Source organism: Engystomops pustulosus, chromosome 2 (genome assembly GCF_040894005.1).
Source record: "Engystomops pustulosus chromosome 2, aEngPut4.maternal, whole genome shotgun sequence".
NCBI lineage: Eukaryota > Metazoa > Chordata > Amphibia > Anura > Leptodactylidae > Engystomops > Engystomops pustulosus.
The window spans coordinates 228,736,203-228,757,577 of record NC_092412.1 but is presented as its reverse complement, the minus strand read 5'-3'; the positions used below and the strand labels follow the sequence as shown (position 1 = coordinate 228,757,577).

General features: G+C 40.7%; 1 protein-coding gene across 6 annotated transcripts in view; it reads right to left on the bottom strand.

The window, feature by feature from the left end:
• The window catches only part of CTPS2 (CTP synthase 2), a 120,729-nt gene that overhangs the window by 40,593 nt on the left and 58,761 nt on the right, over nt 1-21,375 (bottom strand). For all 6 annotated transcript variants that reach the window (XM_072138439.1, XM_072138434.1, XM_072138436.1 and 3 more), the window contains 5 exons: nt 15,126-15,220; nt 11,282-11,344; nt 9,440-9,483; nt 2,439-2,535; nt 1,587-1,642 (listed from right to left, as the gene is read on the bottom strand). In XM_072138439.1, the coding sequence (XP_071994540.1) occupies nt 1,587-1,642; nt 2,439-2,535; nt 9,440-9,483; nt 11,282-11,344; nt 15,126-15,220 (355 nt within the window). The remainder of the gene's footprint in view (nt 1-1,586; nt 1,643-2,438; nt 2,536-9,439; nt 9,484-11,281; nt 11,345-15,125; nt 15,221-21,375) is intronic.

Genomic DNA, 21,375 nt, shown 5'->3' with positions numbered 1-21,375 from the left:
CCCGATGTTGGAGCCGCAATGGATGCTGGGGAGCGTCAGAAGGTGAGTTCACTTTTTGTTTTTTTTTTCCTTGACTCGAGTATAAGCCAAGTTAGGGGTTTTCAGCACATTTTTTGTGCTGAAAAACTAGGCTTATACTCGAGTATATATGGTAAGTCCTCAGAAGTTATTTAATAGCTGAGAACACCTTGGAGACCTCAAGAATTATTCACCTTTTAAGAAACAGAACTGCCCTTGAGAAATCTCTATAATGTGCCCTCTTCTTAAACATAAATTGATGTGATATGAACACAGTGTTGGTAATGAAAGTTAGATGTAATATGCCAGCTCTTAAGTGTACTATGAAATGGCATCTAAAATCACACACATGTCAGTAGAGAGACTGCCTGCGACAAAGGAGGACAATTAAAGTAATTATGTGCAGGAAAGGCTTGCATTATGTTATATACCAAGCTCATTCATAACATCACTGGCACGTACAGAGGAATTCACCCCTGTAATTTACTTTAATTAAATATCATACAACATGCAATCTAGGAGGCTCTTAACAGCAAGGGAAGAGAAAAAAGTAAAAAAAAATAAAAACAAAATACTGATAAATAGTCTTTGCCATCAAAAGACATCACTCATCCGTGACACATTGGATAGAAAGGGGAGTAATGGTTATGATGTATCGTATAGACAGTGTTAGCCACAGGCTTCAAGTCTTTTATGAGAGCGAAGAAAAACTGGGTGACATAGTTCTTTTTATAAAATGTAATTAATAATAAATTTGACCGGTAAAGAAAGTTTATTTGTCCTCTGTTAATTGGGAGAGTATAAGTCACTCAGTAGTGGAGGTGGGGCTGGGACTGAGGGAGAGGGAATATATATATGTATATATATATACATACATACATACATACACCATATATACTCGAGTATAAGCCGACCCAAGTATAAGCCGAGGCCCCTAATTTTACCACAAAAACCTGGTAAAACCTATATTTTTTTTTACTCGAGTATAAGCCAAGTTTGGGTTTTCAGCACATTTTTTGTGCTGAAAAACTAGGCTTATACTCGAGTATATATGTTTGTTTTTTTAAAAAAACAAATTTTTACATTTGGGAAAAACTTTGAGGTTACAGATACAATTGTTAATTATGATAACATGGGCCAGGAGACATATACTATTTCATGATGTGATCGGAAAATGAAATACTCTCTTGTGTGAAGCTAAGCATGATTTCAGCTTTGTAATGGAGAAAGTTTAAAATCATTTCTTTTTAATTTTGTTAAAATCATTTTCTAAACTTTTTTTTTTTCAAGTGTAAAAACTTTTTGACTGTACTGTTGCCAGATCCACTGTCACCCGTTGATTTCTGGTTCAGCTATGACATCCCAATACAGAAATGGCACTGCTGCAGTCAGTAATTGGCTAAACTGACAGGCCCCTATATTGGGTTGTCACAGCCTAACCAGGAGGTACAAGGTAATGGGGCAGGAATACAGCAGCAGAAGAGTAAAGATATTTTATCACTATGAGCTGACAATTTATCATAGATTTTATAACACGCAACCCAATAAATGTTGATAAATTTACTTGCCTCATAGCGATGTCGATGACGCTCTTCTACAAAATCCACGTTTTCATAAAGCTTTCCTAAAACAGAGCAATCATTTGAAATACATGAGTTTGTAATAAAAATAACAAAGTTAACCAAATATAGTAAGAAAATCTCAGCAAAACACCACCAGTCATTAGCATTTACATGCTGATTTAATGGTAGTCCCGATCATAGGGTAGTTCTATCAATTTCCATTTGTTGTTGCTGGTATTGAAGTCCCCCATTGATCTAGGATCGCCGTGTTATAATAATTTTTTAGTTCTGGTACCCCCAATCCTCCGCTTAGTTTGGGTTTGACCAGGGTTTGCAGGGATATTCTAGGTTTTCTATCTTTCCATATACATTTCCTCAGTTGGGATCTTACTTTCCCAAAGTAAGATTCTGGAATAGGGATAGGCAACATTCTAAAAAGATCTAAAAATTTGGGGAGGGTCATCATCTTATATGTTGCCACACGTCCACACCGGGATAGAATTACTTTGGAGTATTCTAAAAGTTCTTTATCTACTTCGGTCAGCAAAGGGTGTAATTGTGTATGTAGGATATAATAGCTCTATACCTATAGCTCTCTATAGGTTCTATACCAAGGTAAGTAATGTGTTCTTCTTCCAAATCTACTGTAGTAGAGTTGGTTTTAAATTTACTGGTAAAATTTGGGATTTTGCCTTGTTTACTCTGTAAAAGGAGATATTCCCAAACTTGTCTAGAGTGTCAAAAATGTGTGCTGATACAACTACAAAATATACCTGTCCTGACTTACATACAAATTCAACTTAAGAACAGTCCTAAAGAACCTATGTTGTTCGTAACCCGGGGACTGCCTGTACATACTTAGGGTGGAGGCACTGGTAGTAAATACAGTCTTCCTCTTCCCTAGTCGCATTGTTCCTCCCATATCTCCAGGGTTATGTTCAGGCATATCAATCACCTGCAAGAAACAAGTGTCCTTTATATATATATATATATATATATGTAATAAACCAATAACTAAACATTTACAACCTTTTTTGTTTCTTAAATGAACAGTGCATGTGATAACGGTAAACTGTATAATATACTTTATTAAAGAAATTTCATGTATACATCATACATTGGGGGTCATTTACTAAGGGTCCGATCCGCGTTTTCCCGAGGTGTTACCAGAATATTTCCGATTTGCGCCGATTTTCCCTGAATTGCCCCGGGATTTTGGCGCAAGCGATCGGATTGTGGCGCATCGGTGCTGGCATGCACGCGGCGCAAATCGGGGGGGGAGAGGCCGAACGAAAACCAGACAGATTCGGAAAAACCGGCGCATTTAAAAAAAAATTGTGTCGCGGAGCTTGCACTTACCTTCACTAGGAATAGCCCTCTGCATACTACTCCATGCGCAATAAAACGTACAGGTACGAGCAAACTTACAATAGAAAGGACTAAAATGCGCTAAATAAATCACAGTGTCCAATACTGGATGGAAAACTCTTGTGTACTAACTTTACACCTACTAGGACCCTACTATTACACATTGTCACTTTATTATAAGTCATAAAAGAGATAGAAATGTGGAAAAAAATGTGGCACAAGACATTTTTTAAGTGCACATGACTGGCGCATTTTGCTTAGTAAAATTTCCCTACACAGACAGAGCAAGACAGATATTACAATATGTATTTTATATCTTCCTGAATTGCATTTTAGTAATTCCTTCATCCATTTATATAGCGCCAACATATTCCGCAGCGCTACACAGAGCTTGCTCCCTGTCCCCATGGGGCTCACAATTTTAATCAACCTACCAGTATGATTTGGAGTGTGGGAGGAAACATAGAGAACATACAAAACTCTTTGCAGATGTTGACCTGGATGGGACTTGAACCAAGGACGCCAGCGCTGCAAGGCTGTAGTGCTAACCACTGAGCCATCGTGCTGCCCTTGACCATGCGTTTTTGCCTGGCTGCTGTGACAGGGAAAAAGTGATATATATATATATATATATATATATATATATATATGTGTTTATACACCAGTCACAAGGCTGGGATCGCATATCACTTCTGAAGTTCAGTCTCCCCGTGAGATCAGGTAAACATGAGCCCCATCTGTTCTGCTTCCGAAATAATTAACTTTATATTTGATGATTTTGTTAATAAAATATACACTGTGTGATGTGCCAGAGGAAAAAAATAATCTGTATAAAGTCATTACTCCAAATACGAGTAGTATATGAGGCTGTAGTATATAGCCTATCAGCCCCTGTAGTATATAGCTTGTCATCCCCTGTAGTATATAGCCTGCCACCCCCTCTAGAATATAGCCTGCCACCCCCTTGTAATATATAGTCAGCCCCCTGTAGTATATAGCCTGTCAGCCCCTGTAGTATATAGCCTGCCACCCCCTGTAGTATATAGCCAGCCTGCCCCTGTAGTATATAGCCTGCCAGCCCCCCCGTAGTATATAGCCTGCTAGCCCGCTGTAGTATAAAGCCTGCCAGCCCCCCTGTAGTATAAAGCCTGCCAGCCCCCTGTAGTAGAAAGCCTGACAGCCCCCTGAAGTATATAGCCTACCAGCCCCTGTACTATATAACCTGCCGCCCCCCTGTAGTATATAGCCTGCCAGCCCCCTGTAGTATATAGGCAGCCCCCTGTAGTATATAGCCTGCAAGCCCCTGTAGTATATAGCCTGCCACCCCCCTGTAGTATATAGCCTGCCATCCCCCTGTAGTATATAGCCTGCCACCCCCTGTAGTATATAGCCAGCCTGCCCCCTGTAGTATATAGCCTGCCACCCCCTATAGTATATAGCCTGCCAGCCCTTGTAGTATATAGCCTGCCAGTCCCCTGTAGTATATAGCCATCCCCCTGTAGTATACAGCCTGTCAGCCCCCTGTAGTATATAGCTAACCCCCTGTAGTATATAGCCAACCCCCTGTAGTATACAGCCAGCCCCCTGTATATAGCCTGCCAGCCCCCTATAGTATATAGCTTGCCAGCTGCTGTAGTATATAGCCTGCCACCCCCCTGTAGTATAAAAAATGGTCCGATTGACTTCAACATGAAATACTTCATGCTACAGACTTCAACATAAAAAATAGAACATGTCCTCTTTTTTTGAAATTTTTGTGTTGTATCTTCATAGAAGTCTAAAAAAGTCCTACACACAGTGTTGTTCAATGTATATTTCCTGTTTTTTGCGCTGGGTTGCCCGGGAGATTAGGTCACGTTGGTGCCAGCCAACATGTGTACGGTGGCATATGAGTTACATACGGGTGACACATGTAATTAACTCTAAGGAGACTTCCCAATGGCAAGTAACCAGACATTTGGCTTAAAAACCTATGATTTAGGTTGAGCTTTAGCCATTTTTCCTTCATTTTCTTATTTCTTTTCTTTATACACAACTTTTTTAACTGCGGCACCGTACCGGACATGTCATATCTATCCCAACAACATGTTTCTCAATGGAGAGGGGCGGGGGTGAGCAGCTTTAGGTTCGGCTGCAGCAGGCGCTTGCCTGTGTTCGGGACGGCAGTCCAGGCTGCTGTAAACACACAGAGGGGCTCATTTACTAAGGGTCCGGGTTTCTTGAATATTTCTGTTTTGCCCCGAATTGCCCTGGGCTTTTGATACACGCGATCGCAAATTGTGTTGCAAGCACTCACATGCACCGGGAAGAAGGTGAACTCCGGCGGACCTCGGCGCAGCAGCGACACATGCAAGAACTCGAGCGCACGATCTTAGTGAATCCCGGCAGACCTGAATCCTCATCGGACAACGCACCGCAGGATCGCGACAGGACCGGGTAAGTAAATGTGCCCAAGAGAGTCAACAGTGATGAGCAGCACCACAGCTGAATGGGAGTGGGGAGAGAGGTTAGTATACGCTCTTTATTATTTTTGAAGCCCTGTCAGCCATATCTAAAAATGTTCATATACCTGGACAACCCCTTTAAGTCTTTCAATTTTTATATTAGAGCCCCACACTTAGTGTTGTAAGGCAATGCCACTTATACAAATGGAGTTGGGCTACCACACCAATCATAGACAGGGTGACATTGTTTTTAGAAAAAAAAAGCCATACTTTTCTGATCCTCGACAACTTCTTTAACCTCCACCAAATTTAGGTTTGCAGGTTAAACAACCAAACCAAGTTTCACAAAATAAACGGAATGGCTGCGATTTTTCCTAAGGATTTGGCTGAATGATTTTTAAACTGACATTTCTTCATTCTGTTTGCACTTTATTTTCAGAAAAGAAAAGTTTGCAGAATTTCATCTTCAAAATCTTATTTCGCTGAGACTTTATGAATTTGCTCACTTGGAATACGGCATTTATAGCTTTGTACTTTTTGAGCTGTGAATGTCTAATAGTTGTTGTCTTGGAGTTTGCAAAATAACCATCAGGACTGACAAAGATCCAATACCCTTCAGTTAAAATTTTCAATATCTGGAAGGAAGAGGCAGAAAATTGGATACATCTAAGTAACTTACAACTATGTATCTATAAGAGGCATCAAATTCTCAGTATAAACCCCAGACCTCCTCCAGAATAATCAATAAATAATAGCTGGAAAGACTATGCTATCTAACATCTCATTTCTATCCAATAAGACCAATGCAAAAAAGATAAGAAATACCAATACAAATGAGAAATCTTAGCAGATATCAGATAGAAAGTGAAAATGTATCTGCCATGGCTGTAGGTGGTTCTCAAAACAAATTGTAAATATTAAACACTTCATAATCAGGTCTGAAGAGACCTTAAAGGAAAAGCATACTCTATGGGGATTATTTACTAAGGGTCGCGGATCGCACTTTCGTCGGACTGTTCGCGGATTTCGGGATTTGCGTAGCTTTGACAGGTATTTAACAGGGGCTTGTGCTGGGATTGCGTCGCACGCGATTGGCGCGGGCTTTCATGTGAGAGAAATCGGTGGTCGTGCTGTCAGATGATCCGTCTGATTCGGACTGAGTGCGGGATTTAACTTTTAAAATTGTATCGCAAGACAATGCACTTAAATGCACCAGGAAGAAGGTGAATTCCAGTGGAGCTGAGAGGGTTAGCGACACATACAGGATATCGGGCGCACAAGTGAATCGCGGAACAGTTCATTAACTATGGGGCCCTCCAAAGAAATTCCATCCCACACCATTACTGACCACTGCCAAACCGGGCATGCTGAAGGATGTTGCAGGCATCAGATCGCTCTCCATGACATCTCCAGACTCACGTCTATCACATGTGCTCAGTGTGAACCTGCTTTCATCTGTGAAGACCATAGGGCGCCAGTGGAGAATTTGCCAATCCTGGTGTTCTCTGGCAAATGCTTCCTGCACAGTGTTGGGCTGTGAACACATCCCCCATCTGTGGACTTCATGCCATCATACCATCCTCATGGAGTCGGTTTCTAACCATTGTGCAGACACGCGCACATTTGTGGCTGCTGGAGGTCATTTTGTAGGGCTCGGGTAGTGCTCCTCCTATTCCTCCTAGTACAAAGGCAGAGGTCCTGCTGCTGGGTTATTGCCCTCTTGCGGCCCCTACACATCTCCTGGTGTACTGACTTGTCTCCCGGTAGCGCCTCCAGCCTCTGGACGCTACCAAACAGACACAGCAAACCTTCTGGCCACAGCTTGCATTAATGTGCCATCCTGGATGAGCCGCAGTACCTTAGATGGGTTGTAGAGTCCGTCTCAAGTGTGAAAGCATCACCAACATCCAAAATAGACCAAAATCGAAATGAAGTTGACACAGTTATGAAGACCACTTTGCAAGGTGTCAATCATACCGTATCTATGCAAATATCAAAATGTGATTTTTGGCTGTAGTGTCCCTTTAAAAATACTTGAATACACAAGGCTGTTAACAATAACAGAATCACATAAAACTGTAAAAACACTTGAAGAAGATTATTCTAAGAAATCTACAATCAGACAACGTGCTAAACCTATTATTCCCATATTAGGCACAGAGATAATCTCCCCATCTCCAATATTATAGTCCCGATTCTCTTCTACATAGAGAGCGTTTCCCTCATTATATTTCTGTGTGCTTTCCATCTTCTGCCCGAGATTTACTAGTCTGGCCAATGTGTTTAGACTCTGCATCAGTGATAATCTGCTCAGCTTGCGGTAGAGGACTGAGAGCATCCCACAGACTTCAGCAAGCGTGTCAAGAAAACTATATTTGGGCTAAGCATTCGATGTAGAATTTGGAAAGAAATTTTGGCAAGAAGTCATCCGTAAACATAGTCAACAACAGCTGAGAATGTCCTGTATGTATACTAATACGCAGCAAACACTAAATCCTAAAACTATGTAAAACACGTGCCAACAAGAACCTGGGCTGATAGGGCTCCCTGTCCGACATGGCTACGCTATATTAACAACTTATTACATTTACATTGTTCTTTGATGACCCGAAAGAAAATTGGCTGGACCTCTGATACAATTTGATGTCTTTGCGGATTGATGTACTAGTCAATTACCTCCTATGATGCAAGGTCAAAGGAGATCAAGCCCTGATGTTACTTCAAATACGGGGTGTTTTGTTGCAAGTAAAAGGACAACATACCGTATGTCAAATGGTTTGACTAATGTATCAGTTATGTTGCTGGGATTATGAGAAATTTGAATTATTTGATAAATTGATGAAATTATCAAATTGTCCGCTCCCAATTCTTCTAAAATTTCCTACATATGATAGCAGATATGGATTTTAACTGGCGGAAATATGTCATCTCTTTTGATTCCCTTATATACATACATGATCAGCTTGGCCAAAAGTGTGTATGTTTTAATAGAGAGTCTTCTGGCAGCAGTTCTCTTAATTTACTTCATATGCACTTTTGGCCAAGCTGATTGCAACACACAATGGTACACCCATTGTGATATCCATGAGGTTTGATTTTGGGATAACACTAATGGCATTATTCCTGTACCCTTCCAGTTTTTACCAGGTTAACTATTTGATGTGAAAAAATTGCAAGACTGCTACCGCTTGTGGTGGTCCCAGGGTGGACTAGTTGGCCCACTGGGCACAAGACACAAGTGTGTGACAAGAGAATGGTCGAGGTCAGGGTTGAGACTCGAGAGCACAGAATCAGTAGGAAAAAACAAGCCAAAAGTAGACAGAGAACAAGCTAAAGATCCAACATGAAGTTCTGGTTGGCTTGAGAGGATTGGGACAGCTCTCCCAAGCCACCTTTAAAGTTACTTCTACTTTAAGACTAGCGTTCCCCTGGTTTGTGGTCTATCCAATAGCTATTCTTTGCTGTCACCTGTCCAAATGTGGTATTGACACCTGCAGTACATCATGCCTGCTACTGAAGGGTTAAGATGCTTTGGAATTAGCTCTGCAAATATATATAATTAGAGGCTCATTCCAAGGCTCTGGACTAGTGCGCTTAGTCTTGGCAGAGTCACTCAGTGTTCTTTGTACGCTTCTCAGTGTGCTGATGCCACAGAGACTGCCACCTTGTTGCCCAAGCAGCAGAGCCACAGCCTGAAGCAGCACCCCTCGCTAATTATGATGTATGTGTAGGAAATAGCAGTCGGAAGAGTGGACATTTGACCAATAGAGATCTAATATATAAAACACACAAGACCACACAATCATCAGATAGAAGGACTACAATAGCACAGTACTTGGCATGATTATTGTGTCTTTCATATAGTTACAGCTCAATTATAAATAACTCCAATGGGGCAGACACCGCTGCAAATTTCTGGATACTGCTTTCAGGCACCCTCTACATATTATTGACGCATTCTAAGAATCAACCTTCTAACTTGAACCCCATTATTTATATAATGTATAAATCATCAGTGAATGAAAACTACATTTGTCTCTTACTCACCACTGGATTCTTTGTGTTTGGGTCAAATTCTGTAGAGTTTGCATCTGTACAAGATAAAATTTGAAAGGCATAATTAAATCTGTAGCTTTTACATAATAAGAAAATGAATTGGTATCTTAAATGGATGTACAACAAAGAGCATATCACTTACTACTGGTGGAAAGATAATTTTCATTACCTTGCTCTGAACTTATGATGGTCAACTAACTCAAAGAAGTGGTCTACACATGGGTGCTGAATATCTGGCTAAGTTGATAGGCTCTTCAAAGGGACTTTCAATATAGATACCCATAGGTGTCAATACTACAGCTGAGGGCCCCCACAGCTTTTAAATTTTGGGATAGCTATCAGCCAGTATGCAGTGGATTATATGAGATCTGTATCAATCCTATACAAGATCCCAACCGAGCACTAGAACAAGGAGTCCCATTGGTGCCCCATTGGAGGAAGTTCAGCGTGTTCATGATGAGAAGTTTCTATTGGTCACCGGTTCAACATGCATTCAGAAATTAATAGTGCAGATGATAATATTAAAGTTTGTAATAAACTTCATTACGGAAAACAGCTTCTCCGTTCCTTTATGTTGCTCTTTCTCCTGTAGTGAGCAATGTATCTGAAAGCCTTCTAAAGTTTGTTCATTAATGCTTTCAATGCCTAGAAAATATTTCCCTTGATCATTCATCTCTATGAGTAGATTAGACTATCCATGGACTGTCTAAAAGGAGTTAAGTCATTAGACACTTTATTAGGTCCCTCTATCTTTCAGCTGTCAGTGGATAAAGGGCTGAAAGCTGGTTTACACAAACTGCTTAAAAAAGACAAAACATAAACCTGTAACAATGTATATTTCAAAGTTTACTCTTTACTGTTTATCTATACTACTGATTTAAGCAATTTTGACAAAAGTTTAGTCATGCTTTAGTCAAGTTTGTGATCATACCAACTTTATCCGTCAATAGTTTTAAAAGGATATCTACCATCAGATTTACTGGTGGGAGATGTCCCAAACTGACTTGCTCGTCCTTTCTTTCAGGGGATGATCTTGCTTTTATGATATCTGGGACATTGGCATTGTTCTAAAAAAGACTTTGTAAAGATATTCAAATGAACTGGAGGTGCTTAGGGCTACGTCACCCAAGCACCTCTCAGCTCCGCCTCCTGCTAGCATATGCACGTCCCCCTCGATGTTCATGGTGCCTTGCCCGCCCACCGATCCTCTGGCATCACAGTCGGTGAGCGGGGCCATGTGCCATGAACATGGATGGGGGTGTGCAGGAGGTGGAGCCGAGAGGTGCTTGGGTGATGTAGCCCATAACGCGTCAGGCTCATTTGAATACCTTTATAAATTCTTTTTACAACAATGCTGATGTCCCCAGACTTCATAAAAGTGAGATCATCCCCTAACCATCCTTATCTGCTATTAGATGTCCTTTAATCCCTGAGTTAAGACCTCCCACTGGACTCCTAAGCTTAGAAAGAGAAGAAGTTTAACAAAAATAAACAAATACACAAAAACCCATGAAACTCTTTATTAATCTGCTCCTCCTGCTCTATAACTCTACACATCAGACTGCAATATTAGGCTGGATCCCTTTAAGCCATGTCAGGTCCTCTTTTAATGATCAGATTTTTCACAAGTCAATGTCAGCGGAGAACGTCTTTTAATATGATATTTTTGGTAGATTTCTATAAATATAATATTTTCTACCACTTCCCCTGGTAACACATCTGAAAACCACAGACGTACTGAACATTGCAGGAAACACAATGCTTTGTAAAAACTGAAGGGATTTATGTCTCTAATTCATTGAATTTCACCCCAAAAATAATACAAATACTCACCTTCCCAGTTCAAACAATTTCTTGCAAATTCCACTACAGCCAATTGCATCCCAAGGCAAACTCCTGAAATACAAAGTAACACTTACAAAAATAACACAGAACTGTATTAAAAAAGCGACATAAAGTAACAAAATGACTGTAGGAAGATGTAACCGCGGTGACCTCATTACATATTTTCCTGGAGAATATACAAAATGGGTCAAATTTATGAAACTGACCTTGCTATTAATACTGGATGACTCATACAGGATTTAGATGTTATAAAAATCTTTAAAATCCTAACATTTTTATTGTGAAAATTGTTATCTATAGAAAGATTTAATGGAGGGTTTGGTTGCTCTAACCATTTCGCTGTCAGGAGTTTGCAGATATTTTGAACCTGCAATTTTTACTACTTTGAAATGTACAAATAAAACCAAAATTACAACATAAAGAATCATATTAAATCACATAAAACCAAACATTTTCAGAAGCAGATACTTGTCACATAGTCAAAATTGCACTCAAGCGTTTAGACATAGACATAGGCACCTTCATGCAATTTTGACGGCAAAAAATGTGCCTCAAACTGAAAATGTTTCACACTTTCTAGATGTAAAAGATTTATGAGTTCATAGATACCTCATATGTTCACATGAATAGATCATAAAATCATTAAAACTAAAATAAACAAAACTCTGTTCTTCAATTTCAAAACTTTTAGGGTGGTTTCACATTGGTGTGTGTGCTGCGATTTTGTTGTGTATCCGTTGCATTTTGTCTCCATTGTGTCTCCGTTTTGTCTCTGCATCCACAATAAAAAAAAACTGAAGGTATAAAATTGCTTTGAAAACATAGCACCTGCTTTCCCTGCTTTATCAGTGAAGAAAATCGGACCTGTCATCAGGTTTTTTTTCAGACCCATAGACTTCTATTGCCTTCCTTTATCCACATTAGCAAAAATCAACGGAAATGTTTAAAAATATTTCCATGGACAACGGATTAGTGAAAAAATAAGGCAATGTGAAAACACCAATTGAAAATAATGGCTTTGTGAAGCATCAGTAGATCCCTGAACCACGGATGTGAAAAATAACACCAATGTGAAAGAAAAATGTAAAATATAGCAATTACGCAAATTAGAAATGAAATGAACTATAAAAACTATATATTTTTTTGAAAGAAGAGAATCTGATGATTGCATTTGTCTTGACCAACAGTTGACAACCTGTACCACCCTCATGCAACTTTGTGACAAACACTAATTATTTAATAAAAATGCAGGAAACCATTTTCACATAAAACTCAATATCAATATGAATTTACACTCCCAAAAATGTTAAAACAAAAGCCATGTTATATTTGGTAAGCATAGAGTAAAAAGTTTCTTTCCTATCAAAATTAGTCAAAAAGCACATTTTATTTTAAATTGGGCTCTGCTGAACATTTTATTGATGAGGGGAGGCTGCTGTTGGACATTTTATTAAGAGCAGTTACTGCGTATTCCTCCCTAGGCTTAAACTCAAGTCAAAATTAGGTACCCCGGCTTATATTAGGGTTGGTTTATACATGAGTATATATGGTATGTAAAAATCCGGACAACTTTTCAAAACAAAATGTACTTTGTAGAAAACAGTAAGATATGAGAAGTTTATTCACTTGTTTATTCACCAAAAGATGTGTCAAAGGGAGCATTAAATCTGCAGGGTTTTTTGCAGAAATGTGCACAGAGAATCACACAACTATAAAATTTTACACCCTCTACACAACTGTCAATAACTAAACTAAACTAGTTGTCTGTTATACATGTGCCTTACTCCTAGCAGCTCCATAACGGAACCTCCCAAGAACTTCCAAGGGGGGGGGGGAAAGACAGTGTAAAAACTACAAAGAACATACTACACAATCATTGCACGTATTTCTTCTAGTGAAATTATCTTAAAGAGAGATGGCAATGAAGGAGGATTAGGAAACGCGATGGAGTTGGTCTGAATGGTGACCTGTTCTTGTCAGAAACCTGTGGAGACGTGCAATACTCATTGAAAAGGATCGATGCATCAAGCAATATTCTGTGTTGGATCCATAAAGAATTTATAAAGGATTGTCGGATCTCCGGTCAGAGTAATTTCTCTCTTTCTTTTGTTTTAATTGTGGGACTCTTTGTGGACCGGTCCTGAGCCTTTGTTAGCGCCTAGGAGCCAGGTGTGCAACACATTAAGATTGTTAAACGTATAACCTGCGTGTTCAGCTCTTCGATCATGAAAAACACATCAAATAGCTGTATCAGAGGGAATGTTGCCAATTGATATTGCAACTTTCTGTGCTGATCCATGGGATATGTCATAAATACTTGGTAGATGCCGGTCTCAACCACAAGAACGGGGCTGACCCCCTTTCTACAGAAAGGCCAAATGAAGAATTTGACGCACAATTTTGTGGTAAACCTGAGTTCAGCCCAACCTCGAGGAAGGGGCCAGCAGACTAGAGGTGAGAGCCATATCTATCATGTATAAAGACATATCCAGTGGATGGGAAAACTCCTTTAGGGGAGGCTCAGTGTCAGCTCCTGCTCTCCTACAAGCATATGATGTATTGTTCATGGTAGGTCACCACTGTAGCCAATTAATAGTCTCAGCGATACATCAATGGCACATCCAGGGCCGGCACCAGCACTGGGCATACCTGGACAAGTGCCGGGGCCCAGAGCTGCTTGGGGGGGGGGGGGCCCACATAAGGCTGTAAGTAAGGAATTCATGAGGGGGGCTTATATAAAATAACCATGAGGGGGCTGTTTTGTATGGTTAACTATGGAATATTTTAGGGAACAGGAAGTCTACTGAAAACTGGAACCGACCCTGGGCACCTCACTATCCGACCCAAATAGAGGCCTGTCGACAGACTAACCAGAGCCGCAGGCTGCCAGAGATCTTAGGGTGCGTTCACATGTGGCAATAACACATGAACTTTCAAACGCATCAGAACAGCTTAGAAGATATTTGCCTGATTACATAGCTGTTAACATTGCATTTACAAAACACATGTGTTTGTAAACATTATGTTAACACATTCATTTTGTAAAAAAAACTAATTTTAACAGCTATGTAATTAGGCAAATCTCCTCTTCACAGCTGTTCTGATGCATTTGCATTTACTGCCATGTGTTAACACACCAGCACAGAGGGGTCAGATAGGTTTATCTTGGTTATTTTAACATAAAGCTGTAATAAATCATGAGAGCATACAGCACAGTCTGTGTTTTATCAGCTCCATAATACCCTTTCTTGATCTACAACTAATGGAGAAAAGTAAAACTTCTTCACAGACTCTAGTCTTCGCACAGAACAAGGCTTAATTGCTCTTCTGCTAGGTCACTCAATTGTCCGCCCGTCTCAGGACTTCTAATGAGAAATCTGCTTTTCCTCGAACTGTATTATACATCTCACGGACGCGTTAATTGCATTGAACTTCAGCGGCACACTCCTGTCCCAGCACATCAACTCACGCTTTCCGCATCATTTGGCGATTACTGGAGTCAGCTAAATAACATGGAAATTATGGAACTCCAGTCACACTGTTAAGTAATCTTTGAATTTATTTTTACACAAACTCCAATTGTGACGTTTCGGTCTGTGTTAGACCTTCATCAGACTCAGTTTGTCTTATAGAAATGGGGATCAAGATGGTGGCATGTAGCCTTGGAGCACCGAGGAGCAGGGATTGCGGTCGTAGCCGCTCTGGGAAAGAGGTGCTGTTCCATAATTTCTATATGTTACGGGGTTGGGACCCTCTCCAGAGCACCTGAACCCCCCATTCCAAAACAGTGTGCAGCAGAAATCAGAATCTCAGCTAAATAACATGGACATACCTAAGAATGGAATCCTTCGTTCTCTGGCCCATGTGATCGCATGAAGTTTTCCTTCAGTTCCTCGTAATCCGAATCCACCAGGAACCAGTATACCCCTGGAGATAAAGAAGACAAGTCATATCTGGACGACAATGAAGCAATTAATTCTGGGTTTTAAGAAATAGATCATGATAGGAATCTAAGATGAGTTGTAAGAAAGTGTCTGTCAATATAATGAAGTTGATGAGAACTTAAAAGGACTCTGTCACTAAATTTTACACCACTAAATTACCAGCACCCTCAGGTAGGGTATTACACATCCTTTCTCGAATTCCATTTTTATGTTAAAGGAAATCTACCATTTGCTTTTTATGCAAACATACCTTGAGAATGCTGTAGCTACACTGATGCAGAAACATATCTTTTTTAATCCCTGAGCTGAGTGGTTTTGCTGAAAGAAACTATTATAAAATTATGATAATGAGGCTCTGTTGTTCCTTTGGCTGCCCCGGCGCTTCTCCTCTTACCCTAATTATGCACTGCTCCAGAGAAAGATGTAATCACTGTGTTGTCCCTGACAGGCAGAAGTAATCAATCGCTGCACCACTGCCCAGCAGCTGTATATGACTCATCCAGCTCAGGATGATTAGTCCTGTCTAAATAGTTCAGGAAGCTCCGTGTAATGTGTTTATAAAAGACAACTTGCATGTAACCCAGCTTTCCAAAGATCCTGAATTTTATATTTGTTTTTTGAGCAAAACCACTCAGATCAGGGATTAAACAAGATATGTTTCTACAGTGTCGCTACAGCATTCTCAAGGTATGTTTGGTCCACAAATGGTAGATTTGGTCATATGCAAATCACTTTTAGAGTATGTAGGGGGAGCATCACTTTTGACGACCATATCTTGGGCCTCAGCCAGTTTCTTGTGGTGTTGAGACAAACAAGTGGAGTGCAGCAGGGGCCAGGAGGGGGATAGAAACCATTTACAACTTGTATATAAGACACAAATTCTTCCTTATATGACACATATGATAAAACACATTAACAGATGACAAATACACCCACGGTGACAAGGTAAAGCCCAGGACAGTACATTTAATCTCCTTGCCCTTATGTTTTTCTACTAGTCGTGAACAATGGTTTGTGTTATTTACGTCCTTTATCCCTGAATCACTTATTTGTGTGGTGCTTTAACAATTATTCCTGCATTCTTCAGTAAATGTAAGTTCCGGATTCCACGTCACCAGCGTGGGCGGCTTTTGAAACTTTGTGTTTTTCTTGTTTTTTTTAATAAAATTTGGTTATTATAAAGATGACCACTGTGGACCTGCAAATACTTTCATATGGAAATATAGAAGAAGTCAAGACTAATGGCTTTCAATCTACTCGAAGCTCGGAGATATAGAAACAGAAACTTTTTGAAACTTTTTTTATTTACAGATTTTTTTTTTTACATTCACTAGTCAACGCCTATTAAACAAGTGTAGATCACAGAAACCTTGAACTCAGTATAATATGAAAAAGAATAATAGAGATCTGCACTTATAACTGAATGTACAGGTTTTGTGTTCAAAAAATAAATATTTTTCCCAATCTTTACATAATTTTCGGTAATCTATAAAAAAATACAATACATGATTTTTTTTCCCCTATTTGTTATTCGGATGACAACTTAACCCACCGGATGATAGATCTGATGTTTGATTAATTCATTTTTAAGCCCTATACATTACACATTGAATTTTTTTAATGTTGAGCAGGAATGAAAAAAAAACATAAGACTTATTAAAAACTAATTTTCTCTAAGTCCTACAAGAACATCTGTCTGTGGGTTATAGGTAATGCAGAAACATGTGAAGGAGACAAAAGAGAATACAGGCAGTCCCCGGGTTACATACAAGAAAGGTTCTGTGGGTTTGTACTTAAGTTGAGTTTGTATGCAAGTCGAACTGTATACTTTATTATTGTAATCCCAGCCAGAATTTTTTTGGTCTCTGTGACAATTGGATTTTAAAAATGTTGGGTTGTCATAAGAACCAGGATTAACAATAAATCTTCATTACAGTCACCTGTGATAACTGTTATAGCTGTTTATTGGAGCCTGGGACTAAAGTACAGTAAATTACCAAGATCCAGAGGTCCGTTTGTAACTAGGGGTCGTATGTAAGTTAGGTGTTCTTAAGTAGGGGTCTGCCTGTATTTTGAAGGGAATATTACGCATAACTGAATGTGAATAAGTAAATTTGGGAATTTTGGAATCCCAATGAATCCCATTTCGTTTTTGGCTCACATATTATTGTTATCTTTTTTGGAAAGAAGGCAAGGGTTTTGAATCCAAAAAGGGAGGTCTACGCCTCATGATGTAACCATTGTGGCAGCGCGGGAGGGCTTTATCATACACCATGTATGTTACTTCTGCCCCTTAATATTTTGATATATACACAGTATAGTGAGGTGAACTGACCTTGGCTTCACCAGGTGCATTGTGTATACACCAGAAGCCTCAAACTGACTCACATCAGTGGATCATCTTTCCACCACGTTTCTCTAAGCTGTTACAAGTGCTTAACACGTTTTAGAGCCTAAACCCCAGATATATAAAGGCAATAAAAACTAAGGCCATGTCTCATGCTGAATGGTTACTCTGTTTAATGTAACTTTTAGAAACTACTGGTAATTCTGACCCAAATTTATATATTTACCCCGTATATACTCAAGTATAAGCCAAGTTTATCAGCAGAAAAAATGTGCTGAAACGGAAAAAAAAAGGACTTGCGCGAGGCCATCGGAAAGGTGAGTACAGTGTTTGTTATTTTTCTTATACAATGGGCATACCTCGAGCAGATCGCTGTCCATATACTGGGGGCAGGGATTGCTGGCTATATACAGGGGACAGGGGCTGCTGGCAGTATATTGGGGGCAGGGGCTGCTGGCTGTATACTGGGGGAAGGGGCTGCTGGCTGTATACTGGGGGAAAGGGGTTGCTGGCTGTATACTGGGGGAAAGGGGTTGCTGGCTATATATGGGGGACATGGGGCTGCTGGTTATATAATGGGAACAGGGGTTGCTGGATATATACTGGGGACAGGGGTTGCTGGCTATATACTGGGGACAGGGGTTGCTGGCTATATACTGGGGGTAGGAGCTTCTGGCTATATATTGGGAAAAGGGGCTGCTGGCTATATACTGGAGGAAAGAGGTTGCTGGCTATATATTGGGGACATGGGAATGCTGTCTATATACTGGGGGCAGGGGCTATATACTGGGGGAAGGGCTGCTGGCTATATACTGGGGATATGGGGCTGCTGGCTATATACTGGGGGAAGGGGTTGCTTTGCTATTTACTGGGGACCTGGGGCTGATGGCTATATAATGGGGACAGGGGGTGCTGGCTATATACTGGGGGCAGGGGCTACTGGCTATATACTGGGGGCAGGGGCTGCTGGCTATATACTGGAGAAAGGGGTTGCTGGCTATATACTGAAGGAAGGGGTAGCTGGCTATATACTGGGGACATGGGGTTGCTGGCTGTATACTGGAGACAGGTGCTGCTGACTATATACTGGGGGCAGGGGCTGCTGTCTATATACTGGGGACATGGGCTGCTGGCTGTATACTGGGGACAGGAGCTTCTGGCTATATAATAGGGGCAGGGGCTGCTGGATATATAACAGGGGCAGGGGCTGCTGCGTGTATACTGGGGACATGGGCTGCTGGCTGTTTACTGGGGGCAGGGGCTGCTGGCTGTATACTGGGGACAGAAGGCTGAACTTCGTAATTCAAAACAATGCCTAAATATCTGCTTTTCACATTTTCACAGGTTTCACACATTTTACCAAAATAGTATCAATAAAAGTGTAAATAATTTCAATAAAAATTTTTAAAAAAAGTTCCAGGTGTCTGAATATGGTGATACAGACATTTCCTTCTTTTTTTTTTTAATGTATTAAAACATGGAGTGAATTGAGTCTGATATGTGTGAGGATGTCATTGTTTAGACACCACGGAGGCGCAGGGCTAAGTATAGATTCCAAGAAAAGCCTTATCAGCCGAGAAGCATCGGCGCTCATTTGCATACTGAATGTACAATGTCCTCTCAATGGGATCTCACGTAACCGATAGGTTTAAAGAACACTTTTCCATAAAGAAAAACCCTCTTATAACGTGGCCTTTCTCTTTGGAGAATGAACTTTGTAAAAGTAATTAACATTCTTTAATACTCATTCATCAGATGAATACGATGTTGACCTGCGCACTTCCGGAAGAGGAACCTTGTTTATCACAATTTGTGATTCTGTGGGGAAAGTTTCAGATCTTACTAAACCTTTCATGTACTTTCTGAGAAATATACATATGCCGACTACTGTGACTGCTGCTGAGAACAGGTGATAATAGATGGAGGAGGCTTAGGAACATCAAAGAAAATGCAACCTGGTAATTGAGACGGATATGCCACCCGCCGTGCGAGAGATTAGTCTGCAGGTTGTCACCATCTACTGGAAGCACATCAATGGGGGAGGGGGTTTAATTCTACGGCATACGGATGATATGAAATATAGTCCATCGTGAGGAAAAGAAAGTGTCTTAATGAAGCTTCAGATATTGGGGCAGATTTACTTACCCGGTCCATTCGCGATCCAGCGGCGCGTTCTCTGCACTGGATTTGGGTCCGGCCAGGATTCATTTAGGCAGTTCCTCTGACGTCCACCAGGTGGCGCTGCTGCACTGAAAAGCATCGGAACGTGCTGGAGTTCACCGGGCTGGACTGAGTGAAGGTAAGTGCAAGCTCCGCAACAGATTTTTTGTTTTAAATGCAGTGGTTTTTTCCGAATCCGTCGGGTTTTCGTTCGGCCACGCCCCCCGATTTCCGTCACATGCTTGCCAGCGCCGATGCGCCACAATCCGATCTCGTGTGCCAAAATCCCGGGGCAATTCAGGGGAAATCGGCGCAAATCGGAAATATTCGGGTAACACGTCGGGAAAACGCGAATAGGGGCCCTTAGTAAATGACCCCCATTGTTTTAGAAGCCTATGAGCCTTTGATATAGGCCACATAGTTGTCTTGGAAACTGATCCGTTTCAAGATGGCAGCATCCATGACATAGCATCTAAGGGTCAATCCCCATCCACAGCTGTTAGATTCCTCATCTATTGAGCCCTCTTTATACCCACTATAGGACATTATCATGTACATTTAATCACTTCAAGCTGGAAAGTTTTACATTTTCCTCCATACAGCCATATACAAACTTATTTTCTGCAGTGTTTTCATCCCAGGCTTAATGAGGACCTTTCATCACCTCCAGCAACTCTTTTGCGGTATCTTTGCTTTAACAGGTCACTTCACCCATTCAAGGATTCCAAGTTATAATTTTTTTCTCTAGCCGCCACCATTACTGAACAATCACTACACTCAATATACTAACCAGATTCTCTAGTGTCCAGTGGGTGGCACTTGGCTGCCTACCGTGGCACCCACCAGAATGTAGGTTGTCTAGTTAGCCTAGTGGGTGGCAAAACTAAAACTCATAACCTGCGAAAGGTGGAGCTACAGTTACAGACGGACCCCTCTGCCCCCTGTGACCTCTGGTGAAGCTCTCTGAATGGTTTACTTTAGTCCCAAGCTGCAATGATCAGCTGTAAGGGGTCTGTAATGAAGTTTTATTGATAAAATAAAATTTTGAAAATCCAATGGTCACTGGGACAACAAAAAAATTTTGTCTGAAGCTACAATTATAAAATGTACAGTTCTGACTTACATACAAATTCAACTTAAGTACATACCCAAGAAACCTATCTTGTACGTAACCCAGGGACTGCCTGTAATATGCATTGGTGAAGACCATTAAAAGTTCTCCTGTAAGCATACATGGCAGTTTAGGCGTCTTTCTCCGATAAGCTGCCATCCCTGTGTACATTTAAAATAACACTCTATTCTGGCCATTATATGATTTGTATTCAGCTTTTTTATGCGTTTTCCTTCTGTATTTTCTGTCTCTTGTTTCCAGTGCTGGACTGTGGCGTCAGAGTCGTAGAGTTGGTGACCACTATGGTGGAGTAGGAGTTGTTATGAAATGAACCGGGCCGAAAAATATACAATAAATTGCTACAGTAAGTTAAATGCAGCACGTGCTGAATATTTTTTTATACCAGCTTGAGAAAATTCAGAAGAGTTGGGCTACAGGACTGCCAAGAGCAAGAAGAGCAAGAAGAATGGAGTCTTGCCATTGTTGCCATTGTTGCTGCTACCATATCTCCAGCCACATC